The sequence below is a fragment of the Alternaria ventricosa genome (assembly GCF_023758065.1).
Source record: "Alternaria ventricosa strain BMP 2768 chromosome Unknown scaffold_4, whole genome shotgun sequence".
Taxonomy (NCBI): domain Eukaryota; kingdom Fungi; phylum Ascomycota; class Dothideomycetes; order Pleosporales; family Pleosporaceae; genus Alternaria; species Alternaria ventricosa.
This window is the reverse complement of record NW_026055684.1, coordinates 1,608,493-1,635,283: the sequence shown is the minus strand read 5'-3', so window position 1 is coordinate 1,635,283 and position 26,791 is coordinate 1,608,493. Positions and strand designations below refer to the sequence as shown.

At 52.7% G+C, this 26,791-nt stretch overlaps 7 protein-coding genes across 7 annotated transcripts; 5 read left to right on the top strand and 2 right to left on the bottom strand.

The window, feature by feature from the left end:
* Positions 1–155: 155 nt before the first annotated feature.
* On the top strand, positions 156–1,796 carry J4E93_003228 (uncharacterized protein; the record flags this gene model as incomplete). The annotated part of the gene is made up of 1 exon (XM_049341168.1): positions 156–1,796. One exon carries the CDS (start codon positions 156–158, stop codon positions 1,794–1,796), a length of 1,641 nt encoding a protein of 546 aa, XP_049202050.1.
* A 688-nt stretch (positions 1,797–2,484) lies between these two features.
* Positions 2,485–3,677, top strand: J4E93_003227 (uncharacterized protein; the record flags this gene model as incomplete). The annotated part of the gene is made up of 3 exons (XM_049341167.1): positions 2,485–2,671; positions 2,726–2,857; positions 2,911–3,677. The coding sequence occupies 3 exons, from the start codon at positions 2,485–2,487 to the stop codon at positions 3,675–3,677; spliced, it is 1,086 nt and encodes a 361-aa protein (XP_049202049.1).
* A 734-nt stretch (positions 3,678–4,411) lies between these two features.
* Positions 4,412–6,209, top strand: J4E93_003226 (uncharacterized protein; the record flags this gene model as incomplete). The annotated part of the gene is made up of 3 exons (XM_049341166.1): positions 4,412–4,690; positions 4,741–4,778; positions 4,829–6,209. The coding sequence occupies 3 exons, from the start codon at positions 4,412–4,414 to the stop codon at positions 6,207–6,209; spliced, it is 1,698 nt and encodes a 565-aa protein (XP_049202048.1).
* Positions 6,210–9,254: 3,045 nt separating this feature from the next.
* J4E93_003225 (uncharacterized protein) lies at positions 9,255–10,806 on the top strand (the record flags this gene model as incomplete). The annotated part of the gene is made up of 2 exons (XM_049341165.1): positions 9,255–10,056; positions 10,103–10,806. 2 exons carry the CDS (start codon positions 9,255–9,257, stop codon positions 10,804–10,806), a joined length of 1,506 nt encoding a protein of 501 aa, XP_049202047.1.
* Positions 10,807–10,889: 83 nt separating this feature from the next.
* LIG4 (DNA ligase (ATP)) lies at positions 10,890–13,859 on the bottom strand (the record flags this gene model as incomplete). The annotated part of the gene is made up of 1 exon (XM_049341164.1): positions 10,890–13,859. One exon carries the CDS (start codon positions 13,857–13,859, stop codon positions 10,890–10,892), a length of 2,970 nt encoding a protein of 989 aa, XP_049202046.1.
* A 351-nt stretch (positions 13,860–14,210) lies between these two features.
* On the top strand, positions 14,211–16,295 carry J4E93_003223 (uncharacterized protein; the record flags this gene model as incomplete). Its single annotated transcript, XM_049341163.1, has 1 exon — positions 14,211–16,295. One exon carries the CDS (start codon positions 14,211–14,213, stop codon positions 16,293–16,295), a length of 2,085 nt encoding a protein of 694 aa, XP_049202045.1.
* A 118-nt stretch (positions 16,296–16,413) lies between these two features.
* Positions 16,414–19,364, bottom strand: J4E93_003222 (uncharacterized protein; the record flags this gene model as incomplete). The annotated part of the gene is made up of 5 exons (XM_049341162.1): positions 16,414–17,423; positions 17,623–17,675; positions 17,731–17,780; positions 18,394–19,118; positions 19,178–19,364. 5 exons carry the CDS (start codon positions 19,362–19,364, stop codon positions 16,414–16,416), a joined length of 2,025 nt encoding a protein of 674 aa, XP_049202044.1.
* Positions 19,365–26,791: the final 7,427 nt, after the last annotated feature.

Genomic DNA, 26,791 nt, shown 5'->3' with positions numbered 1-26,791 from the left:
AAGCTACGCCGCCACCCTTACATCCTCCGCGGCGCCCTTGATCAGTCTGACACGTACCAACTTGCGCGTTTCCTCACACAAAAACCTCCACCCTGCCCGAACGATAGCGCTTCAACATTATCAGGAGGCCTTTGCGATACCGTTCGCTTGCCTTCATGCTCGCAATGCAGACTTCCAACATCGCAGACCCTCTTCGTCATAGTGACGGACCCAGCATGAACAATCAACATCAGTCTCTTCTCTTCCGGCTTCCACGAGAGCTGCGAGATAAAATCTATGAGTACTACACGCATCAAGAGCAAGGTTATATCTACGATCCATCGGCTCAAAAGTTTCGGCTACATAATGGACAAAAGATCGATATCGCGTTGATCTACACCTGCAAAAGAGCGGCACAAGAGATGGACGGTTTGGCGTTTGAATCGAACACGCTCCGATTCAGCGTCCTTCCGCAGATTCCTGGCACTGAGACTTCAAGCTCTGTAGCCACTCTCTACCGCGGTCTCCTGGAAGGGCGCAACATGTGCCTCCAGATCATGTTGTCATATGCATATCCCCTTGTCACACGAGAAGCCTTGAGGGAGCTGCGATCGAGATATCCAGGTAACACGGCAGTGGAAGAGCTAGAGAAAACGATTATCAGGGAGGGTAGAGCGGCCTTGAAAGAAGGCTGCCTTTACCATGTGTCTAGCTTGGATTATCTCGTCAAAGATGCTATACTTCAAGATCTCATTCAGATCATCGCGAGGCATCCAGCATTCGAGCGCCTCGTTCTTGGAGAGTACGATCCATCCGCCAACACGAGTGCTCCATTAGACTATGACCCGGTTTCGGAAGACGAGGATGAGGACGAGGACGAGGATGATGACAATGACCAAAGCGGAAGCCGCTCACGGCCATCGGTATACACGAGAGACACCCTATACCAGATTATCGAGTGGAAGCCCACGTATTGGTGGATTCCGGAGCAAAAAGACCTTGATAAGGTCGCGAAATATGTTCCACCCGCACCACAACTCGGAACTCGCCGTGATGGTCGCATCAAGAGATTCAAAAGATACTTCTCGGCAGCGGCAGCTGCCATTCAATTCCTTGAGCGCCTTACACCCCAAAAGCGCGCCCAAGTGCGCAAAATTGTTATCCAGGAAGATTACGCGAGCTTAGGAATCTCCCAGAACCACACGAGCTTAGAACTCTCCCAGACCCACGCACGCGGGCTTGTTCCATATTTGCTCGAGAATCCTAGGCTTCAGATAGAGCGACGCGTCGACATCTGGGGGACTGTGCTTATCCCTAATCGCCGCGAGCGTTCCTACGGTGAGAAGCGCTGTCTCAAGGATATTGCAGCGTGGATACACGAAGCAAGCATGCCATGGATTATGGATCTGCCAACGGGTTCTTTCTCCTTGGTCTTACATGGCCCCACCGAGGAAGCCAATCAGCTTCTCTGCAATGCCATGATCCAAGCTGCGGTATGGCAGGACGGCGTTGAAGAACTGACACGCCGGAGAAACATGCAGGGGATGACTTCTATAGCCGATGACTTCGTCGACGTTATAAAGGCGGTGGTGCGCGGCGATGTTCCGGTGCGTTTCGAGGCAGACATGCACGAGCTATGGGATATAGACGAGATCCTGCGCAAGCAGTGCGACCAGTGGCCCTGCGAGGTCGACAGATGCGTTGCTATCTCGCAATTCGGTATGTCTGATGGATGGTGGGACGCGGATCGCTCAGAGCATATGGAGGAGATTGAGTGGACGGATGGCATTCGGGGTCTATTTGAAACGGAAGATTAGCAGGGCAGAACTGCATTTGGGGGCAAAATTGCGATCTCGCCTGGCAGTTCGTCTATTCGTGCTGGATTGTTTGTCTCCAATGTGAGAACGTCGAAACTCTTGCGTAGAGAGTCGCATGTGCAGGGCGCCGGCCATGATCGCGGCACACGCGAAGACGCGCCAAGACGCATGTTTGACATGTTTGCAGTCAGCTATGACGTCAACCCAGCCGCGTCGCTTTCAACCAGCGCGGCCGAGATTCGAGCTCCCAGCATGGGCAGCAAGCTGATCACGATTACGAAGCCCAAGATCTAGGGTGGTACGCCTTGACCTAAGTCCAGATACCCGCACATGCCAGCCATTGAGAGCGCCTGGACGCTGCTCCGGGCCGCTGTAGTGTATGAGGTTAATTGGTATGTTGGCGGCATTGTCGTGCTTGATTGAGGTTAAATCAGGGTATACGCTTGAAATGAGCCCCACATCGTCACTCGCTGTAGATTGCCCCGTTGGTGTTGATGTTGGCTGTGGCTTAATCCTGGGTAGAACAGGGACAAACGCAGGCACGGCAGGAACCTACGTCACTGCCCGCGTGCCTGCCTTCATAACGCGCCAACACGGACTCTTTGACTCCGCGCATACTCACGATACCCAGTTTCCCCCACTTCATCCTCTCTACTCTTACAATTGAACTTTGTAAAACACAGTCAGAATGGAGACCATCACCAACCTCGCAAGCAATGCTGCTGGCGCTGCCTCCAAGCTCATCTACGGCGACCAGACCAAGACCGACGAGGCAGTCGACCAGACCAAGAACAACGAGACTGCCGGCAAGGAGCCTATCTCCGGTGAGCAGGGTCAGGGCACTGTCACTCAGCCCTACGACCAGGGCAATCTTGGTGAGCCCTCACGAATTCGCGCATTGGACGACCCATGCTGACCCCGCTTCATAGCGACCCCTCTAGCGACGGCTGATAAGGGAACTTTCCTCGACTACTCGAACAACGAGACTGCGGGCAAAGAGCCAGTTTCTGGAGAGCTCGGTAAGGGGACTGTAACAGAGCCCTTTGACCAAGGCAACGATGGTAAGTATACGACAATGACGGATAGTAGAACAGCATACTGATGTATCGCACAGCCAAGGCGACCGAGAAGACCTCTGGCACAGATGAGTTCCTGAAGCTCGACCCTACCACCAAGGGACCGACCGAGACCATGACCGAAACATCGACCGACCCCAAGATCTACTCGGATAGCAAGGACCCGTCCTACGTTGGCATGCCCATCGTCCCCCTCAACCCCGACGCTGCGACGTCAAACACTGGCGCTACCTCTTCTACAACCCAGGCCACTGGCATCACGGACAAGGCTGGAGTAACGGATAAGCTTTGGAAGGACACCCCACTTGACGACATCAGCCGTTCAGGTGCGCCAGGTGCTGGTCCTACTGGTCCCAGCGATGTTACTCCTGCGGCTCCTGGTTCCACGGCAACCACAACTACCAGCCCTGATCCCGCCATCAAGACCACTGCTCCCGACTCTGTAACCGGTGCTTCAAGCACATACGCGGGTGGCGCTGGTACCGACACTAAGACTGATGCCGAGAAGGCCTCTGCGAACCGCGACACTCCAGAGTGGACATCAACAGGCGTTCCTTCTGACAGCAGCAACTTCGAAGCCGCTGCTGCCAAACAGAATGCTGCCTCTGGTTTGTGGACACGGGAACCCGGACAAAGTCGGGGTAGTACTGACGGTGCCGCAGGTTTGACTGGAGAGCACTCAGGTCGCAAGTCCGAGTCTGCCGATTTGACTACATCCCCAAGCGGCGAGGAGAAGGGTGGAAAGATGTCGCACTTGAAGGAGAAGATGAAGAACAAGCTTCACATCGGCTCTAAGGACAAATAGATGCAAGGTGGGGGAATGGACGATCTTAATGGATGATGGATGAGATATGATACCACGGCAATAATATGCCACCACGTACGAGGACAAAACTCGTTGTGTACTCTTCAGATAGAAATTTACAGCGTTGCGCTCAAGTTTATCTTCTCTTTCGTCCAATCATGTGCCTGGTTCGGCCTCGTGGCACTAACTAAGGTTAGCGTCGCGCCTGCCGTTCGCGATCTGACGTGCATACGCCTGACAGCGTACAACATCCATCTTATCACGCCTCACTTCCAACATAATAGCATCACGTTGGCATTACTGAGACAATACATTGGTTCGCAGTTGTCACAAGACCAAAGCTCGACGAACCGCTTCCTCTTCCAGGCTAGACAAATTCCAAGGTACGTGAACGGCTATACGCGCTTGAGGTACCGTGCCACCTAGACTACCGCTTGTATAGCACCTGGGCAGCCTTCTCGCCAACAAAAGCCTCTCTTCCAGCATTATTTCCTGTCGTCTCCTCAATCCTATTCGTTTGCAGTCAGCATGATTTGCTCTGCGGCGCGGTTTACGCATTGCCACTAGCGTGGCAACCACGGCGTACTTTCATTTTCGGATCAGCGTATCGCTGGAACTGATCTGGCAGCCTTGCTTGCCAACATAAACTTGGCTACGCTAGATTGCTTCATTCTTGGTCCCGTTCATCCTTTCCCATACAATCGTCTTATCACTTTTGCTCGCACATTATCAAAATGGGAAACATTGGCAACGAGAACGCAGTTCGCAGGGCTGACATCGCCACTGATAGAACGACGCCCGAGAGGCAGACTCGAATATCAAAGGACCTGTCTACTTCGCCACATAATCACGGCTACATGGATGAGGCGAATATGATGCGGAGAGCGGCAGGCAAGATACCGCATGTTTGCGTTGTCGGCGCTGGTGTCGCTGGGTTGAGATGTGCGGATTTGCTGCTGAAGCAGGGCGCTAAAGTGACAATACTAGAAGGGAGGAACAGGGTTGGCGGGAGAGTATGTCTCACCAGCTATGTACATTTTGACAAACGCTAATGAGCTGTCAGTTATGTCAAAGCGATGAGCTGGGTCACAGGGTTGACCTGTAAGTTCGCGACTTCCAATGTAGCTTCTACAAACTTACCGCGCTGGCAGTGGCCCGAATTGGATACATGGCACCGATGATAACCCTATACTGGATTTGGCCAAAGAAACCAAAACCACTACCATGAACTGGGATGGCCGTCAATCAGTCTTCGACAGCCAAGGGAACCACATGTCGGACAAAGACGCGGCAAAGAACACCGAACGCGTCTGGACCATCATTGAACGAGCTATGAAGTTGTCAAACGAGACCTCAGCTACGATTTCAGTGGACAAAAGCTTGTTTGACTACTTCCAAGAGCAGGTCGTAGAGATGTTTCCCAGTAAAAGCGATGAAGCAAAAAAGCAGCAGCAAACAATACTCCAAATGGCAGAGATGTGGGGCGCTTTCGTCGGCTCGCCCGTTCAGAGACAGAGCCTGAAGTTCTTCTGGCTTGAAGAATGTATCGACGGCGAGAACCTCTTTGTCGCATCCACGTACGACAAGGTATTGAAAAAGATCGCGGAGCCGGCACTGAAGGACGCGACGATGCTGTTCGAGCATAAAGTGCAGCGGATCATGTCCGGAGATAAGACCGAAAATGCACGCGTCACCGTCGAAGTTGAAGGTCGACAAAGCATGACCTTTGACGAGGTCATCATGACAGCTCCACTGGGCTGGTTAAAGCGTAATCTCGGGGCTTTCGTTCCAGAATTACCGAAACGACTGACAGAGGCTGTTGGAAGTCTAGGGTACGGGCATCTAGACAAGGTGTACATCAGCTTCCCAAAAGCCTTCTGGAATGAGCCCATCACCAATGACTCAACTTCGCCATCCGCGTCCCGCGATCTCAACAAACCAAACGTAACAGCAACGACGGCGCCCATCCACCAAGCGACAGACTCACCAGTCAACCCAGCTCATTACCCAGGCTTCACACACTGGACACATCCAACCTATGCATCTGAAACAAACCCCGAATTCTGGGACCAAGAAGCCGTCAACCTGGCCGCCTTACCAGAAGGCTCAGCACACCCAACCCTCCTCTTCTACATCTTTGGTCCAACCAGCCTGCACATTGCGCAACTGCTCGCCTCTAATCCCCAATCAAAGCATAACACCCTCCTAGACTCCTTCTTCGCACCCTACTACACCAAACTCCCCAACTACAATCCCAAAGACCCCTCCTGCACCCCTACAGCCATCCTAGCAACAGCCTGGGCAAATGACGAACTCGCCGGGTACGGCTCCTACTGCAATTTCCAGGTCGGGCTTGAGAAGGGTGACGAAGATGTGGAGACGTTACGAAGAGGCGTGCCGGAACGCGGTGTTTGGTTGGCGGGAGAGCATTGCGCGCCGTTTGTTGCATTGGGGACGGTGACGGGGGCGTATTGGAGTGGGGAGGGCGTCGCGAAACGCGTATTGCAAGCTTATGGGCTTGATGGGAATTGAGATGGCAATCGATGGGGTTGCGTGAGGGTACTGTAGCCTCACTTTCTTGACCTGTGTGCGATGGACGTGCTGGAACGTTTTTGTCTTTACTCGAAGCTATCGCAACTTTCCTGCATACCAGATCTCAGTACATTTCCAATGATCAGGGCAAACCAAGATCAAACCCAAGTCTGAGTTTAAGGCGCGCTCTTTTCTTCAATAACACGAACATGCTCACCCAAAGTGCGAAGTTTTCCCCGACCAAGAATTATGCCGGTGGGTCATCTGCACGAGTCGTCGCAAACCTCGCGCATCGCGCAACAACCCAACGCATCACCAAAGATCCTGATGATTAACTTCCGCCCTCCGCGGACATTTCCATCCCCACTATTCCTCACCAGCTATTTCTCCATTCAGACATACCTGCATATCCCCACTCTCGCATGCTCCAAATGTACGCAAGCTAAACCGCGTTGTGGTCCTCGCACCGAATCCGAACTACAGACGGGGTAGGCCGTTGGCGCGCATGCTCCGCGTTTCAGAATTGCTCAGCTAGACGTGCTGGCCCTGGCCCCATCTGCATGTCCCTCTTTGCTTTTTCGTTCGCGTGGAGGCGGAAAGGCGGAAATACGGTTTCTAGCGGGTGATGCCGTTGGCGCGTTGGATGGGTATCGCGGTCGCTATTGGGTGGCTTATTGATCCGGGTGTTGGAATAGAGTTTAGAGTTTAGAGAAATTTTGGTGCTGGTGGGTTGTAGATTGGTATCGCGACACGATAGGTGAGGATCGGCATGGTCTGGGAGAGGCGATCAACCAAACTTGATGGCGAGTTGGGCTGAAGGTTTGGGTAGGTACTTGAGTATATATTTTGGGTTTACGCTGCCAGGTTGAGGAAGTATCATCAAGTCATTCCTTCTTGTACCACTTTCTTTACTGCTGGACATATCGAGTCGTCTTTCCTTTTCTTGACCGTTTCAAACACACACGAACATATACACACGCGCATACTTAGTCGCTACACAAGATGGAACGCACATCATCTCACGGTTCATCAACCTTCGGCTCATCGGCCTTCTCATCAACATCGTCAAACAAGTCACGAATCTCGATAAGAGAACGCATGGGCAAACCAAGCAAGGTATGTGAACTCGAAAATACGATGGCGATGGGGTACTGACGTTGAGCAGTATCTGTGGCAGACATTGCTACAATGCAAGATCCTGTGATGGTTCGGCTGGGCTGGACTGTGGCAGTATGGAAACCATGAAGCTGAAGCGAAGGGGCGATGCGACAGAGGAGAAAGAATGTATATAACCGCTGCTGCGCAGTCAGGCTATCAGCAGGCTGCTAGTCGACGAACAACGAACAAGGATCTGTCATTACAGAAGCATCAAACACTGTAAAGTGTTTTGTCACCTTATCCGCTTCGTCATCTTGATCTCTTCACTCCACTTCCATGACCACTTCACCCGTCGCAAACCTCCATCCACTGAACGGGCTGTCAGCGTAAGCATGCAACTCTTCCTTCGTGACTTCATCCCCATACTTCCCCCAAACGCCCTTCCATATTCCCTTTGCTTGAACCTTGTACTTCGCCGGCTTAAGCTCAGGCATCCACGGCTTATCAAACACGACCTCAACTTCTTCCCCCGTCCCAGGCGCAATCGTAATAAGTGACCCTTGCGGTGGCGGCATCTTGCGATTAACCTGCAAAACAGTCTGCTTCACCTCCTCCCCACTTTCCGACTCAGTAACCGTGAAAACGCCAGTGCTGAGTGCTGAAGCGTCAAGCGGTGTATTCCATTTCAAGATCGTATAAGGGGTATCTGGACTTGAATTCTTGAGCGTGACGAGTAGAGTGGGCGGAGATCGAGATGTTTGGCTCATTGTAAACTCTAATCCGGGTATGCTAGTTGCGCTAGAACTTGGATGCGGCATGCTGAAGTTGAGCGGCGTGGGGGACTGGTAGATGTAGAAGGCGCCGAGGAGGGATATGACGAGGCCTGTCAGGAGCACTGTACGGGTTGTCCAGACGTTTGCCATGTTAGCTTCTCATGTGGCTGGTTTGTGCAACGCGACAACAGTAGGGGGGGTTGGATGTATAAGGTTGCTGTCGCAGGGACAGATAAACGCAAGTCTGCCTCCGCGGCATTGTATTATGTTCGACGGCTGTCGCGTGACGGTTGTGTTACGAGCGAATCATCTTGCCAGAGACAATATAAAGTGCTATCAGCCTTTGTACCTCCTTGCTCAGTACCTGCCCTGCTGGGGAGCGGGGTGCGCGGCGCTATACCCAACCTAGCTATGTGCCGGCGAGAACTCAATATATACTTCATTGCGCATCCGGGGTGAGACCGCCTATCGCTCAGAGGGATATTTTTATGTTATATAGTAGAATGATGGAGGTTACTTGCAGGTTGATGACTTTCACGTCTCTCTGGTCCACCGGTGGGTACTGTGCTGTTAGTGCCTTGGCGTGAGGGTCTTCCCTCCCTGGGGCCAGGTTGGCGGGCGTGCCAGGAGACTTTACAAGTACTCTACCACGGCACTCGCATATGAGCCCACATGCCTATGCTCAACTTTTGAGACAGAATCGACAGGAAACAGTCTCTGTACATGCGTGCGAACACATTCGGACAACCCAGCCGCCCAGCATGCTCGCTCTCCAAGATGATCGCACCGTTGCAGCTGCCTTGGTCGTCGGCGCTGCGATTTCATCAACAAGCTCTATGACGCACCCATCTCATTGACTTACTGCAACTAACTGAGACATGCCGCCAGTTACTCAGCCCTTACGGAAAGAAAAGTTAATTTCGTTGGTAGGTATTTGGCCCCCAAATGCGGGCGCTGCGCCTTGCGCAAATCCCCGGACTAGCAGGACGCCTGAAAATACGCCCGATCTACAAGTCGCCTCAGATAAGGCTGACGCCGCCACGTCCGCTCGTGATTTATTTCCTTGGTATGCATCGTGTACCACTTCGCTTCAGAAATGAAATCTACGACGCAATTCTCTGCCGTTCGCCAGGACGTTGATGACGATGCACGGAGGAGCGCTGACCTGCTCACCATGGCCGACAACCACAGCGACGCCAAGTCCGATTCGCCTCACCAATGGCCTGAAAAAGATCGCAGAACGACATTCTGGGAGAAATGGTCACCCTTCCCATGGCGAGTAACCATCATCTTATTGGCACTCCCTCTTGCGCTCGCCTGCATTGTCGGCCTCGCTGCTGCGGCGGAAACGGTATCGCAGGGCTACATCATGGGACGAGACTGTTACCCGAACGGCCTTTGGAAAGAAGCCACCGGAGCAACATGGCGCATCATGGATTCCTCCTACTTCTTTACACCGAACTTGAGCTTTGGTGCTCTCACTTTTACGCAGGTAAAGGTCATCGATGTCGCATGGGACCTGATCATTGGAAGAGGCGGACAACTCTTGTTGGCATGGGTGAATTACCGCGTCTTCAATGAATGGCTCGTATATCACATGGAGATGCATCACACTTCCTACAAATTATACGCTGCTGTAGCCTTCGAGACAACAACCGTGGCCACCCTCGGTGTACTAGGAAAAGAGTTCCTGGCTTATGGAGCGTGCACCTGGAAGCGCTTGTTCCGTTGGCTCGCACTTTTTTCGATGCTGCTTTCAACCCTCTATGTAATCGCGTTCCCAACGTTGATGGCAGCCATGACGGGTTATATCACTACCTACCAGCCCTATGTCGAGGACTTTGATGGCAATCTCATGGAATGGGGCAGGCTCAAGCGAGTGATTTACATGATCGAGGACGCGGATAGGGTGGGTTTGGAAGCACCGCTTATCGTTACAGCGGATGATCAGCCGCTCATCGACGCCGTCCACCATTGTACGTACGCTAGAAATGGCCTTGACTCTCATCTAACACAATGAAGACACGGGGCAGTTCGACGATTGGAGCTCCACTGTTACCGAGATACAAAGCTCAGACGCTAAAGTACTTTCGATCGACTATATTTACGGCAGGGGCTCCAACATAACCAATGGAACGATGAACGGCAACATCACAGCAGATTGGGTGTTTGACGGCAGGACGACATCTACGTTCCGTAGCCTTGGAATCGCAATCTTCGATACAGAATATTTTGAATACAGCTCCCGCGAAAAGCTCAGCGAATCCACTCAACTTCTGTACGCTCAGTACGCCTTTGAGAAACGGCCAGATGCGAATCACTCCTACACTGGGTACTACCTGCTGGACCACGGATCTTGCAAGCCCAGCGAAACGTACCAATGGGGTTTTTCGTATATCTTCCTCTTCATGGTATCGATATTCAACTTCGTCTGGGTCTGCATCATGGTCGGTATGTGGCTCGATACACGACGCGGGTCTATGATGTACAGGAGTGGAAGGAGACCGGGGCTTTTGCGCAGCATTATGGATTACTCTGCTGCGATACGGGAGGAGTTGGGTAATGAGACGAATTACCTAGAGGAGGATGAGTTGAGGAAACGGTTGACGGAGAGCAAGGGGGCGCTGGTTGTCGAGAAGAGAGAGCTTAGGGTGACGAGGACGAGTACTGGGGAGGTGATGAAGAGAGGTTGGAAGCGGGGTCTTACGAGTGGGAGCTCGTTTTGAGAAACGAACATAATGGAATTGCTATGAACGCTTTGTGGTATCATAAGAAATGTGACTAACCAATCCTCCATCTGCGGGGCTGCTCAGCCCCACTGGTATCTCTCCTCGTCAACCATGGTGCTCTCTTTCCAGCACTTTTCAACCCAGGCGACGCCAACGATTCTGGCAAGTCCTGTGATTTTGTTATTTGCGTCCCTCGTCGGAGATTGCTCATCCAGCACGACAAAATGTGTGACACCTTCCGCATTTATGTCGTCAGTTACCACGCCGCCCCCGAATTGGATGTAGTTCCTCGCTAGCTGTACTCTCAGCATACCATCTGGTCGTCCCTCATCGTTCCGAACGGCAGCTTTCACCGTACCAAACATGTGTGTTTTGAGATGCGTGAGCGACTCTCCGTGATCGTCCAGTTGATTCAGAAACCCCTCTCGTTCAAACGCCTCATCATCCTCTGGCACCGACACACCCTCCAACAACTTCCTCATCTCATCCACATCCGCTACATCGCGCGCATACGAATCCCCATGCTCATCAACGTTCTTCTCATAGTCCAGTTGATCGTCGTCATGAAGATAAAACATGTGCCTGTTCGGTTCAAACGGAAGCAGGTATGGCATGGGAGTAGCGTCTAACTCGTTCTGCCTGATACAATCTTGGATCCAGACGGGCTTGACGATGTTATTCGTTGCGCGTTTCTCCAGCGAGGCCACCTTAATTAGTCGCTTGTCTGCAACGATGATGAGGTTCTTATCCATGGAGTCGCGCTGTACGATTTTGCCGCCGTTGGCTTTGACTAGGGCTTCCAGGTCTGCTTTTGACTTTTTTGTTGGGGATATTTGCTCTGTCATTATGAAGAAGCTGAGGCCTTCGAAGACTTTGGATGCTGGGCCTGCGTATGGTGTTGTGACGGTATCGTTGCCGACGACAGTCAGTGGCTTCTTTGTTGTCCTGACTTTCTTCCTTCGTGATTGCTCGATCTTGAACTCTTTTTCCTTCTCATTCACCTCTGTCTCTGCTCGGCTCTTTACTTCGAGCCACTCTTGTGTTGAGAGCGCCTGATCCCATCGCTTATCTTTCTTGAGTTTTTGGAAGCGGGGAAAGCGAAGCGTGTATCCCATGCGGAATTTGTCACTATTCTCGACACTTGCTGCTTTGCACCCCAGGACGACGGAATCGCAGGGGCGGATATATTGATCTGGCCGCTCGTGTTGCTTCCAGTCGTGACCGCCCAGCTCGATGAACGGAGGCGGTTTTCGGGTTTCCCATTTATGCCACTTACCTTCCGTGCGACTCCTTATTTCAGCGTACTCTTCCTGGGTGAATCCGCCACCGACCTTGAAAAAGGATTTACACAGTGGGTTCTTCGCCACTATCGTGTCCTTCTCCAGCAATGCACAGAGGAAGGATGAGTGGGCGCCACCGCGATGCCCAGTGCCAAAGTATCCGCCGACAACAATGCAGTCGAGCGACTCGCCGTACTCTGACATGTATTCTGGCTTCACTTTCATCCAGTCGTTGTTCCGTTGATTGAGACAGTACATGGAGCGCGGATTCTTTAGCACCAGACCCTCGGATGACTCTGCAACGACCTTCCGTAACTCCGGTTCAATCTCGGTATGCGAGCGCGCTTCGATGTAAGGATGGATCTCCAGACGACGTTTTATGCCCTTGACGGCACTCTCAAGGGCGCGACGTCGATCGCGTAGCGTGTACTGTGTGAGTGATTTGTCGTTCAGATAGACGCAATCGAACACCCTAAACAGTGGCCGCTGACCAGTATCCTTGTCGGTTTTGTTCTCTTTCTCAGATATAGCTGCGGTCTTGAGTGTACCGAAGCTCACGATGTGGTCCCTATCCATATCCCAGGTGATCATCTCCCCATCAAGGATAATGTTCCGTACGTTCTTTCCGAAGGCGTCTTTGATGAAACGTGTCAGTGCACCGGCCTCGTCGCCTTCGAAGTGTCTGCCGTAGAGGTATGCGTAGTCTTTGGCTTTACGTGACCAGAATCCAAAAGTCCTCCCACCAGGTGCGTCTGGATCTTCAATCATGTGGAGCTGCATGCGCTCCCCGTCGAGTTTCTCTTCAATCCAAAACGTGTCATCGTCCGCATTTGCTTGGAAACGGTTCACCAGTTTCTCAAAGTTGCCTACTTTGTCCTGAAACTGAGCTAGTTGTGGCTGGAAGCATTGCATCAAGCTCAGCTCAGTGCTCTCGCCCTTCAAACGAATCTCCGGGTCGAAGAGCTCCCAGCACACTCGCCGCAGGTTTGACGAAATATTGAAGAGTGTCTCCGCGTCCGGATGCCAGATGTCGAGGAGTGTCTTCTCAGTAGCGCCGATCTTCATCTGACGGAGGATAATACGGATAAGCCAGGTCATCTCCTCCGCATTCATCCTTCGGTAAAACCGCTTGAAAATCTTGACTTGCTCCTCTTCGGCACCAACCTGTGACAGCTTATCCAGAGCATTGTTGACTTCGGCGATGCTCATGTCGCTGTACTCGGTCTTCATCTGCCGCATTGACAAGACATCGTAGCATCGTCCAGGAAAGTCGCCCGCAGATGCATTAGAAGCTGAGCTGAGCTCACTAGGTAGCTTCCATTCCGTTATGTGGTCGGCATCAATAGATTTGGGCTTCATGCTGGTGCACTTGATCAAAATCTTGGCAATTGCTTTCTCTTTCAGACCGTACATGGCTCGATCTCTGTCTTTTTCGGGGATCATTAAACGCATTGCGGGGTAGAAGTCGTTACCAACTCCCTTTCGCCAATTTGCAATATATCTTTCGATTATGTTGCGTTTCGCTTCATGTGGTGATAGGTTGGAGTGTCCATGAGGTCCAACTCTTCGACGGGCTCCCGCTGGCTGCTTCCTCTTCTGTGTTTCCATGAGTGGGTTGAATAGGTCCGTGAATAAGGTATGGAACCGGGGCGTCTTGTGGAGGTTCAGCGGCCGGGTAGGGTACTTGTCGTCGAGCTCGTCGTCATGACCGTACATGAGCGTGTTCTCTCTAACCGCCTCCGCATCCGGCATTGGTATGTCTTCGGCCATTTTGAGTGCATTGGAGGAGTGAGATGCTGGGTGTAGCGGTTGTTTGTATACGGAGGCAGAGTCGTGGTTGCCTAGAAGCCGCGATACGCGTGATCACGTGTCTGTCAGGCTGCAACGAGCTAGCGCATGTCCCAAGGCATCACCCATGCCAGTGGGTACCTACGCCGTGATTCACAAGGCTGACGATACTAATCTTGGAAACTGGGGGAATTGCGACTCCACAACACTCGTTTTCCCTTTAGTCCTTCGTTTCTTTGCTTTCATGTCGCGCCAAAACACCTTTTCCAACCGCACTACCGTCCCCTAATTGTCCGTATACGTCATTATTACTCACCATCCAATGGACCGTAAATGAGCGCTGCACGTAAGCAGGGCTGGGTCCCGCAGTCGACCGGCGATACCCAACACAACGTACGAGATGCTGCGCTACAAGGTGCCGCTCGAGCCTTCTCCAAACCTCCCGCGAAACCGAAGTCTTTGGTAAACACATATACGGGAGGAGACAATGGGGCTTTGCTCGCTGCAACCAAAGTCGGCACAGGCAATCCGGCATCCTTGCGGAGGGACCATACCGGTGGTTCCGTAGGCGTCAGCAAGCCGAACCTATCCCATTCGAACAGCACGACGTCGCTGGGCGTGCCTGACGATCACCCCGACCGCGTCTCGTCGCCTTCGAATATCGCGGCACGGCTTGCGGCAGCTCGACACAGCCCTCTGAGGCCTATACCCCAGGCCAAGGCCGTTGTTCCGCCCGCCATGAGCGAACAGCAGCCAAACGAGCGGGATGCACTGCCTCCCTCGGGCAGCGTAGGGAATGTGCTTGCGAGACTCGAGTCTCAGAAGCCCACACAACAGTCGCGGAAGAGGAGAGACAGCCTGGAGTCACCTGCAGCTGCGCGCAATGCCCGACGACCAGAGCCTCAACACAAGGCCACTGACGAGACGTCCATACCGCCAACGAACTCGCTCGTGAAGATGTTTGAGCAGGCGCGACCCAGCACACCCACGAAGCAGCCTTCCGCACCGATACGCGTTGCGCAGAATTCACCACCCCCCGTGAAATCGCCCAAGCCACAACGTGCGTTCAAACTGCCTCCCGAGCCGAAAGATGATGCACCCCTACAGAGAGTCAGAACGCAGACACCGCCGCCCGTCAAGCCGAAACCGAAGCACAAGATCCAGCTGCCCCCACAATATGCTGATGGCAGCAGCGATCAGGCATACTTCAATACACCCAAGAAGGACCCTCTCAAGTCTCCCCCAATCAAACAGAAGCCGGTGCAGTTGGCAGCAATCAACACATCCACGTCCCCACCTTCAAAGCCGAAGCGGAGAGGTTCGCGGCAAACACGGCCCAAGTCGGAGGACACAACGCAGTCATCGTCCTTACAGCGCCGCAGAGTGTCTGCGTCTGTAGAAAGCTATCAGTCACCGTCGACACCCACGTCTTTCAAGTCAGCCAAAGAAGACCAGGAGGAGGACGAGAAGCCTAGACCTGCTCTGCCTGCACCGCGACGATCGACCGCGCGGAAGACTGAACCTGCGCCAGCTGCGAACAAACTCCAACCTTCAGCCCCGATACAGATCAAGCCTCGCACCCAGAGCCAGAACCCAGCCTCGATGGCTCCACTACAGAAGCTATCGCCTCCGCGTCGACCAATGTCAGCCAACAGAACTGGGTCGCCTTCAGTGTACCATAACAACTACCAGCGAGAATCTGTCAAGCAGATTACCCAGCACATGACCGGCGAGTCTCTGTCGAGCGCCATAATGGGCGCCGCCCTAGCCTCCCATTCTCGCAACGTCTCGCCCGCCCCTCGGCCTATGTCAGTCGAGCCTCTTTTCCCGCCGCGCAAACAGCATCATCACCACTCGCCCTTCCACCGATCGCCCTCGCCGCCTAAACAATCCCCTCCGAAGAGCGCCGGCAAGCTGCGAACTACAATGCGCAAAGAACCGTCATCCTCCGATGAGGAAGACAACAAGGTCGACAAGTACAAGAAAAAGGGCACACGCATTATGGGCATCAAGGGGCGGAAACACCCGAACAAGCATCACGAAGGGACACGAAAGCGATGGCGCGACCAGATAACCGAACGGGAACGGAAACGTTATGAAGGTGTATGGGCTGCCAACAAGGGTCGTCACATACCCTCACCGGATAACGCACCACCCGACGATGACCCATCAGCCGACGTATTGAATCTTCTCGTCAAAGAGATATGGACGAGAAGTCGACTGCCCACACACGTATTGGAGGAAGTTTGGGACCTCGTAGACAATAGAGGGGTGGGAAGGTTGAGCAGATACGAGTTCGTCGTGGGTTTATGGTTGATAGACCAGAGACTCAAAGGACGGAAGTTGCCCGTCAAAGTTAGCGACAGTGTATGGCAGAGCGCCAGGGGCGTGGGCATTAAAGTCAAAATCAAGCATTGACAGTAGACGGAGATGAGAATTAGAGAAGCATCGGCATGGCGTTGGACTTGATTGTCACTGTAGATCCTAGAGATACCCCTAATCGTAGTACAGTTTGTTTCTTTTGTTGATATACACACTATGATCGTGTCTCGTCTTGTCCCTGTACTGCAGTTTTGTCTCCCATGCTCAGTAGCCCAGCGCTCCGAACGAAATTCGCAGTACTCCAAAACGCGCCGCTGAAGTCGAGATCGTACCAGTAGTTTACTGCGCAACAGATCCCTTCTTCGTTGCAGCTCTGGCTCACTTTGTGGTACCATAGTGCGGGTAGGTAAAGCATATCGCCTTCTTCTAGCGTGACTCGGAGTGGCTGCGAGTACTGGGAGTAAGGTGTAGTGTTCGTGGTAGGCTGATCCGGATCCCATGTCGCGAAAGGAACATATTCTTCTGGCTCATCGACCTTGATAACCAGATCACCCTTCTCTAGCGCACTAGACGACGCACCATCCTCCCGTTTCGGAGTGTAAGTCGCAGCTAAGACGCTCTTCTCATTAACACAACCCGCTTCTACAGGCGGCAAGAGAACGAAATGCTTCCGCCCCAGTATCTGCACGTAGATGTTCTCGTAGTTGTCTTTGTGCAGAGCAGTCGTGGAATACGAGTTCCCAAGCCAGAAGTTGATGGCGTCGGGTTCTTGCTCGAGAGCTATGCGCGCGAAGGGGATGCTCTTGGGTACGTCGGCGAAGAGCGTGGAGTACTCGTTACGTAGATTGTCGTTTTGGGTTTGCGCGTAGCGTGTTGGACCGCTGTAGTCTTCTTCTTGCTCTTGGCGTTGGATCTTGTTGAGGACGTCTTCAAAGGGCTCTTCGGTCTCATACGGTTTTACGAATATCGCGCCATCTGACGGGAGGGAGACGACTGAGTCGGCGTTTCCGTGCGGGGTGATTGCTACGTTGACGTTTTGACCTTGCATGACAGTTCTCAGGTACGAGGTATTCCATGTTCTTCTGGCTTTGAAGTCTTTGGCTCCGTTGCGGACGATGAAGGGGCGGTTGCGGGCGACGTGGCGCATAAATTGTAGGGGTGAGGGTTCAGTGGTGAGGATGTCGATTGTTGAGGAGTTGAGGTCGTGGTAAGATGTTATCAGGTCTGATTGAGATTAGTATTAGTGGCGATGCAAGATCGTAAGATACATCGAAGTGCTCCATGTTCATTACGACATCTGGGGCACATGGTATGAGATTGAGAAATCGCCAGAGGAACTAGCCGCGCGATTTGCATCGTGCTTTTGACCACTCAGACAATAGAACGATATGGGGTTGATAGTATGAAGAGGAAAAGGAAGCACCTCTTACAGCATCTTGCAATGTCCCTTCCGCATCGAGACCAGTTGGTGCAGGCCTTCGCACATGATCAGTGGGAGAGAACACAATGATCTCATCCATGACACACTCACCGCAAAGCAGCCTGCTCTGGGCTTTTCAGTCCCATCACTTCATCTCCAGTCTGACCCATGTTTGCGCGTTCACATTAAGTCGCGCAAAGTTCGTGAAGTGGGATGCGTTATCGGGGTTAAGGTCTTACTGGCAACGGACCTTGCTCTTTTGGGACTAGCTTTGGTTTTGTACTCAGATCAAGGTGTTTTGCATAAAGTGCGCGCTTTTCGAATATAATCTACGTACTGCAAAATTATACGATAAAGAATAGGATAATTATTTCGCACTGCGGTTGACATTGTGGCCGAGTTGAGGCACTTAAAAACTTAGAGAAGAGGTACTTAGTTCCCAATCGCCTGTGGATTCCAAAACACCTTGTTTGGATCTACCGCTTCCTTAATCGCATTTAGCTTTCCATAAGTCGCAGCACCATAGTACAATCGATGCGCCTCCGCTGGTGTCAGCTCTGGATCCAGGTAATTCGGGTACGCCAAAAAGTCGCCATCGGGCTGTGCGTCTGTCAAGGCGGTATTGAGTCCTTGCACGAACGCTTTGATGCCAGGCTCAAAAGGCGGAAGCATATTGGCCGAGGAACCGATATTCTATCAAGAACGGGATTAGCTAGCTGCTTAGGGGATACTGCCTGATAAGTGTAGTCAGAAGGGGAGAGGAGAGAAGTTTACCTGAAAGACCCAAAGCGAATCGCGATGCGAATATGCCGCACTATCAGGCGATGGAACATTAATCTGGCTATCCCTCCCGCCATACAGCGAGATATACGTCTCCCACGGGGACCCTGCGCTCAATCCCTTGCCAATGACATACTCAGCAAAGCTCTCCAGTGCGCGCCGTGTAAGTGGCTTTGCCTCTCGCGTAACAATGGACTTGGTGTAGAAGGTCTGGTGGTTGTTGTAGCCAGTCAAAGGCTCAACGAGAGGTTCGCCTTCTGCGATATCCTGCAGCGCATCGAGCCAGTTTCTGGTCGCGATCGTTGTGTTGTCAGCTTTGGGCAAACCCTCAAGCATGGCGGGAAGTACGGCGCTGGAGAAATGTGTGCGGTCGCCAAAGTACCAGCCTCGGACTTCGAAGGTGCCAAATATGTTCATGTAGATCTCAAGAGTGATGTTACGGTCCATGAGAGGAGAAGATTGGGCAAACTTCTGCAACTGGAGAAGGACGTCGGCGACGGAAGATGAAGACTTCAGCACGGAAGTGAAGTTCACGGAGTAGCTGACGATCTGTGACGGGGCGGGCTGGGTCTGCAGGTAGAAGGTAGTCACGATACCGATGCTATCTGCAGCTCCACGCAGAGCGTAGTAGAGTTCGGGATGGGTAGTGCGTGTGACGTGAAGTTGAGTTCCATCGGCCAGTACGACGTCCATTGCCACGATCGTGTCAAGTGCAAGTCCTAAACAATATCACGTTAGTTAGAGTCAATACAAATATTTGCAAAACAGCGGTACTTACCCCAGCGACGAGAAGAGTATCCGAAGCCTCCATGCGTATAGTGCCCTCCGATGCCAACGCCCGGGTATGTACCGTGAGGCAGTGCGGCCTGACCTTGTTTGTATACACCCAGTCCGAGGTTTCCGAGACGCACGCCGCCTCCCGCTCGAACGATACCAGTACCTTGTGATCTGTTAGCAAAGATCATGAAGAAACGAGTAAGCTACCTGCCTTTATCCAGGGATACCTCGTTAAAATTCTGTAAATCGATCGTCAAGCTACCATTCTTGCCGCCGAGAGAGTAGCTCCCGTACGAATGTCCTCCAGATCGGGGCTGAACTTTGATGCCAGCTGCAGCTGCGCATGTTATTGAATCGGAAACTTGTTGTGGAGTTTCTGGTGTTGTCACGGCCACTGGGGTGTATTGGAGACGGAGGTTGAATGCGGTGGTGAGAGAAGTCCAATCTGAGGAGGAATTGAGAGTAGTAGGGACGGCTTTTGCGTGGAGGCAGTCCTGCAAGTCTTGGTGTTGTCGATTGACCAGATAGTCTCGCGGATCAACGAAACCAGCAATGGCGTTCGATACGAACAGAAATAGTAGAGATGTTGAAAGCATGTTTCCAGTCAGTTGCTCTTTTGTCACTATACCTTCTGCTTTCTCGTACTGCATGTTATACAACCACTCCACCGGCACTACATGCCAAGTCTACCGAACTTCGGAAACATAAGGTTATACCAACACTACTCGGTCATTATACTTGCGAAGCCGACGAGCAAGCAATTGCCCGTTCCAATCTCGTGACAATTTCCGAATGGAGCTTTCTGCTAGGTTTGGCCAAGTGAAGAACATCTAACGAGAGCTGGCTAGAGCAACACGTAAGACGGTTGGTGACACGCAGTGGCTTTGCCTGGGGCATTGCGACGCAAAATCCCCGTTGTGACGCGGAATCCGTACTGACGATGAAGGCATGTCGGCTAATACGATGCCAAGTCCTCCGACGGGAACTTCCGAAAACCCGATAGCTCTTTCCCATGCAAGAAGACCACCGCAAGTCAGCATCTTTGACCTCCCTGATGGCCTAACAATAATACCGCGCTAGCATTGTGGACCGCCGCGGGCACGACATCACAAACAAAAGATGCTAGAGCGATAGTAAAGCTCAGGACCCGATTGTAATGCCGCCACCATGGAGCACCCTCAACCGCTCCGGCTTTGCCCAAACCCTAGGCCGCAAGTACTTGCAACACTGTTCTCCGAATCGATTTGCTAACACACCAACAGGTAGCGCGCTCACCGTCGCAAAAGGCTTTGTCTTCCTCCACGTATGCTCGTCCTATATTGGCGGCATATCCTCCACCAGTGGAATCTCCATGGTGCCTACGATCCCCCACCATTATAAGGGCCACCCATGGATACTATACTCGTCGCTTCATCGTCGCGGTCGCAACCTCCGCGTTGGCGACATCATAACCTATAATCATCCCATATTTCCCAAACAGAGCGGGTGCAAACGCATTATTGGGATGCCGGGCGACTTTGTCAGTATTGTCACGCCGGGGCGCGGGGAAGATGATGTAAACGCGGTGGATCATGAAGGCAAATGGGCGAGCGTAAGAGAAGAAGTCATAAGAGTGCCAGAAGGACACTGCTGGGTACAAGGAGATAATCTGGAATGGAGTAGGGATAGTAGGTTATTTGGACCGCTGCCGTTGGCGTTGGTTAAGGCGAAGGTCTTGGCTGTTGTGCTGCCGTACGGGGAGGCGAAGTGGATTAAAAACAAGCGCGATGTCGTGGATGTGAGGGAGGGGGAAAGAGAGTGGGTGTTGAAGTAAAAGGAAGTATCACGGGAGGAACAAAACAACACCGGGGAGTAACATACAAGGGAAAGAGTTATTGTCATAGGCAAGCTATATACCCAAGGATCCATCTAAAGAGCCAAAACAAACCCACAACGCATCAATATGTCAAACAAGCTGCAATATCAAAAAACGCCATGGCGCCGCCAAAACAAGTCGAACATCTCCTCATCCCGATTATCCATCATGTCCACAGCGGCCAGCTCAGCAGCAGCTTGAGCGCGAACGCGCATGCGCTCCAGGTTCGACATGTTTGCAAAAGCGGCCTCATCGTGCAGCTGAGCCAGACCAGGAAAGCCGTAATACTCGGCGACCTCCTCTTCTGGGACTCCATCGCTACGACCGGCTAGGTATGCGGCAAAACGAACGCGTTCTAGTCTACTCGACGCGGTGCCGGGTGCCGTGGGGTTAGCACTAGTAGTGTTTCGCGGCGCGGCTCTCCTAATGGAGGGACCTCGAGCCGCAGACTGCGTAGGTTGTGGAGGAACGTTGTTGCTTGCTGAGGATCCTGGCGTCTGGCTGGTGTATCTCCTTGAGGCTTCATCTAGCATCGCCCTGAGTTCTTCCTCCTGTCGTGCTGCCCTCACTCTGCCTGAATGTAACCTCGCATCGGCACCAGCAACTCGGCTGCTGGGGTTCGAATTATTTGAAGATCTGGCTTCTTCAGTGGCTCGTATGTTCGCTATAGCTGGTAATGCGCGTGTCATCCTGATGCTGGGGACATCTGAAGGCACATCCGACGAGCTGTCTTCTCCAGCAGCCTGTCTAGCTGACATGCGTTGGCGCCTGCGTGTCCTGATACTGGGACTCGAATCATCTGACGAGCTATCCTCTCCAGCAGCCCGTCTTGCTGCCATTCGTCGGCGTTGATGTGTCCTGATACTAGGACTCGAATCATCTGACGAGCTGTCTTCTCTAGCTGCCATGCGTCGGCGTTGGCGTGTCCTGATACTAGGACTCGAATCATCTGACGAGCTATCTTCTCCAGCAGCCCGTCTAGCTAACATGCGTTGGCGTCTGCGCTCCCTGATACTGGGTACCGAATCATTTGACGAACGGTCTTCCTCTGCGGCTCGTCTATCAAACTGTTGAAGTTGCTGTATGCTGTCGCGCCTGATTCTATTCAGATTTGCCAAGTTTCGCTCGAGTGCCGCTGCTTCGTCACTGTCGTGTAGGAGCCCATCTTGAAGACGCGCTGCTTCCAGTTGTCTCATTTCAGCCACCGCTAAGTCATGCCTAGATTGCAGTCTAGCTCTTTCTTCTGCTCTTGCCGATGCCGTTGTCTGATTGGCGGAGCTGGCTACAGGCTCACCATGGAGGGAGCGATGAGGCGGCCACGTACCAACCACCGTTTCGACTCCCTCGGCGTCTCTTTCCACGACCAGTCTCGGCCTTCGAGTAACGTTCCTATCTTCTGCCTCCAAGACATCCTCAAACCGACTTCTTCGGGTAGTATCTGGTGTGCCCACAGACCGGATATCGACACGATTTGAACCGGGCGGTCGCATAACAAGTGCTGCGAGGGCCTCTTCATCCTCTCGTTCCTGAGCAGTCTGTCTCCGCCAATGGGCGATGTTCGTATAATCTGTCCGACGCCCCAAGTTCTCAGCATGGGTTGCCCTTCGCGATCGCCCACTGCCCCCTGGTGTGTCTGAGAGCTGGCTGGGGCGATGATTAAAGTTTACCGGTTGCGCAGGAATCGGTGTGCGGGTGGCTGTAGGCTCTCGTCCCAAAGCGACCTGAGTCGATCTTAGGTTATTTTCCAAAACCCTTAGGTTGTTTATCTGATCTTCTCGCGCACGTCGCAAGGTCTCATATTGTACCTGTATCCTCTGCTCCATGATAGCTTCTCGGGTGCGGCTTGGAGGAGCAAGATTCGTTGACGGTTGGGGCACTGGCGCAGCATATAGCTCACAGCGGCAGTTAGGACAAGTGCGGTTTCGTCGTCCGTCGCCTTGGAGCCAGGTGAGCAGGCAGACAGCATGGAACATGTGGCCGCATGGGCTAGCTATCTGTACCACATCCTCGGCGAGATGTTCGGCACAAATTGAGCAGTGTGAGTCTTCGGGTTGAGAACTTGCTGGAACGATGCCAGTCATGAAGAACTCTCCTTGGCTGCGCAGAGCGGGCATGTTGGACGGCGGTGTGGTGTTGGTTTGTGGGACAGCACGCTCATTAGAAGACGATGATGTATTACTAGGCTCAGGAGTTCTACACCCGACGTAGGAGTCCATGTTCACGGCTGGGCTGGTTGGAACTATCGGGTGGGACTAGAGAGTCGAGTGTGGGTTGAGGAGATTGTCTGTTGAAACCCGGCGGGGATCACACAATATAGGCTCTTCTTTATTAGACTGTGAACAGCATTGGACTGTGCCTGTAAAACACTGTGGCTAGGTGGAGATTCACAATGTAAGATCCTATGGGCAGGACCAATGACCTACTACTTTCACTGCTTCTTCTGTGGTCTTGGGTGAAATATCTGTCACGATGATTTGGGCTTTCGCGTCCTCAGGCCTTCGCTTGCGACGTTAATCAGGAACCGGGGCTGACAAACAAGACATTTGATCAATGATTTCTATTGTACTTGTTCGACGTCTACATCAAACCGTTGATGGCCCCGTTGAGGTAAGCCCAACATTGCTAGCCAACGACCCATCATTAACACTAGCTGCATCATCAACATTCTCTTTTCACCCCACTTCAAAGCTCAAGAGGTCTTATGCATTGTCTCTTCGAACGCGCTCAAGCTTCCATCGTACCCAAATCGCCCAAACCGCGCTCATCATTCTCCTCTTTCTATCATGCCTGATATCCCAACGTAACAAGTCTAGCTTGATGCCTCAGGGACTTCGGTCATATCGTCATCTTCTTGGGGCGATTCAGATCGTGCTTCACGAGAACGAAAGCGATGTGTATCTGATGCAGCGGCCTCTTGTTCTCGCTGAAGAATAGAAGATGGCCTAGGACGCCCCGGGGGATGTTGCCTGTAGGCAGTAGGATCTGTTGATGCGGCCCTGAAGGGTAGTGAGTCATCATGCATGTGCCTCACGACAGTGCTAGATACGCGACGTGGATGCTGTACTGACCTTGAGTCTTCCGCGGCTACATTCTGGTTGCCTTCAGAAGCAGGTTGAGTAGCGGCTACGGTATCAGATTGTGTAGTCAAAGCGGGCAACTCAGGAAACGTAAATCGTTCATCGTTGAAGTTTCGTCCGTGTAGCATGTTGCTGTTTGTGGCGGTGCGGGGACCGTCTGGAGAGAAAGGAAAGAGTGGGCTATGGACTCTTGAGACGTCGCGGTGGAAACCTGGAGGGGAAGGATATACATAATGTGGTGACCCTAACGATCCATTCGAAGCCGGATTGCGGTTGAGTATATACCGCATATCTGACGGTGGTGGATAGTCCGTCGACCATATAGTATTTCCTGTGCCTATAGCTCTTGGATCAGGAGGCTCGCGAGATGACCGTAGGTCAGTAACCGATGGGTCGGCAAGTCGAGGAATCGCGATTGGCGGCGGCCGATGCGCAGTGTTATCCTGCGGCCCAGGCGCCGGCCCACCGTATAGATGTGCAGTTTGTGGGTTATTCCAGGCCATCGCTCGTATCTGTTCCCTTCGCTCAGCGGCGTTCATTGCACGCTCTCCAGATGCTTCTAGGTTTCGGCCTATCTGTGTTTGTACCGCACGGAGACGATCCAACAACATGACCTGCTCGTCTCGGAGTTGATCAGTAGTGCGCGTAGCTAGATCAAGCCCTGACCCTGGTAACTCGCGGATTCTGACAAGTCGTGCAGCCTCTTGTGGCGAAAGAGGTGGGATAGCTGCAAAACCGGTGTTGAGGCCTGGTACTTCTGACAGGGGGCGACGCTCCGCAATAGCACGTGCTGCTAGATCGGCTCGAGACTCGCGTGGTTGATTCGAGAGTCCGTTAGCTTGAAATGTCGATGTCGGAGGTCGTTCCGGGATGAATGTCGGCCTTCCATCTACCCCATGAATATCATCAGCATCAGAATGTTCGTCCGGCCCGTCTACATTTGACAGTCTATCTCCTGCTTCTGCTTCTCTAGCGGATGTAGTAGGCCGGCGCAATGCATCAGTCATTGCTATACTGGCCGCTGAACGACCAAGTGTCTGATATCGCGAATTGTTGAGTGCGAATTGTCGCTGCTGATTCAATTGCTGCTGGGCGTAAAGCTGATCATGCGCCCTCACACGTTCTTCGAAATCAGCCATAGACTGCGCGAGACGGGACTCACGATCGGGACCACCAGTAACTCGGGGAGTATTCGTCTGTGGAGTCTCCGGAGGCACCAGTTCACGCTCTAAACCACGTAGCGACGCATTCAACTGTTGAGGCGTCCGCTCTACAGCAACAGGTTGCCGCGCACGTCCAAATCGCGGATCTGGCTCGTACAGCTCATGTCGACAGTTCGGGCAAGTACCTCGCTTCACACCCGTACGCGGCGCGCTCTGATCGAACCAGCTCTGTACACAGACGGTATGAAACATGTGGCCGCAAGCGTGGAACTTGACCACGTCGTCTGAGAGAGGTTCAAGGCAAATCGTACATTCCGCGTTCTCGGGAAGAGGCTCTGCGGTAGTGTCGACGGCTATGACTCCGGTCATGTAGAACTCTGGTTGAGACCGCAGAGTGGGCATATGGCTTTTGGCCCGGCGAGTCTGAACAGGCTCAGGGTTCAATATGTCCTGAACACGACCGACTGACGCTAGACGCGACTCCAAGGTTGGGTCTGACCATCTAGTTCGCTCTGTGGCAGGTCGATTCTGAGGAACGTGTAGCTCATTGGCGTTCTCTGTTGGACCTAGCCGCCTGTACCGTGGCGCAGGTAGAGGTGAATCTGGGCGCGGTGTAGTGGCGGCTCCTTGACCCTCTGCTTCAGTGACGGTCGGATTACTGGGAGCGACGCGCGCAATCTGACTACCGAGAGCGCGGCGAGCCTCGTAAGCGTCCCTTGCACGAATCAGGCGCGAGCTGTTCCGAAGCCTGGTATCTTGTTGTGAACGTTGCTGTATTTCGCGGGCATCTTCTTGCGAGACCGACAATTCCCCACGACGGTCAAGGCCAGCCATAGCAGGCTGCAGAGGTAGGGGTACGAAGTCAGTATATGTCTCACATGCATTCGTATAGCCATAACTTACCATTCTAGCCCGAAGGTCCTCCCTTATCCGATCATTTCGCTCCTCCTCGGTTTCATCTCGCGAATCACCTCGATCTTGCGGTCGAGTTGGCGACGCCATAGTCGCGGTGTAGTCAAGTCGAGTTGAAATGCGATAAAGATAGTTTTTAGTGCGTTCGTTCGCTCGTCAGTAATGGGTGGTAGAACTCTCTGCCAAAGAAGGTAGAGAGTAGATAGCGATGTGGTCGTTTGTCAGTATTTTGTGGGGAGGTAAACAATCAAAGACCGACGAAGGTGGTGCAAGAGCAAGTGAGATACAGCCTAGCGCCTTGTAGCACAAACCGCCAAGCAACGAATGAAAGAGGGAGAAGGTGGGAGAGAGGTCGGCTGGAGCGTTTGTCAAAGTGCGCGCTAATTCCTGAACTGGCGATACTTCTCATTTGATGGAGCTGATCGTACGGATTGAAGTACGCGCTGCTTCCAGGGTTCTATGCAGAAGTGTCAGCTACGCAAGGGGGGCGGATTGTAAGGCACGAAAAGCAACACCTACCATAGCGCAATCGCGCAGTCCCACAATCTCAAGATACAATATTCGCCACAGGTCATTTTGCCAATACAGATACTTCAAGGTACGCAGCG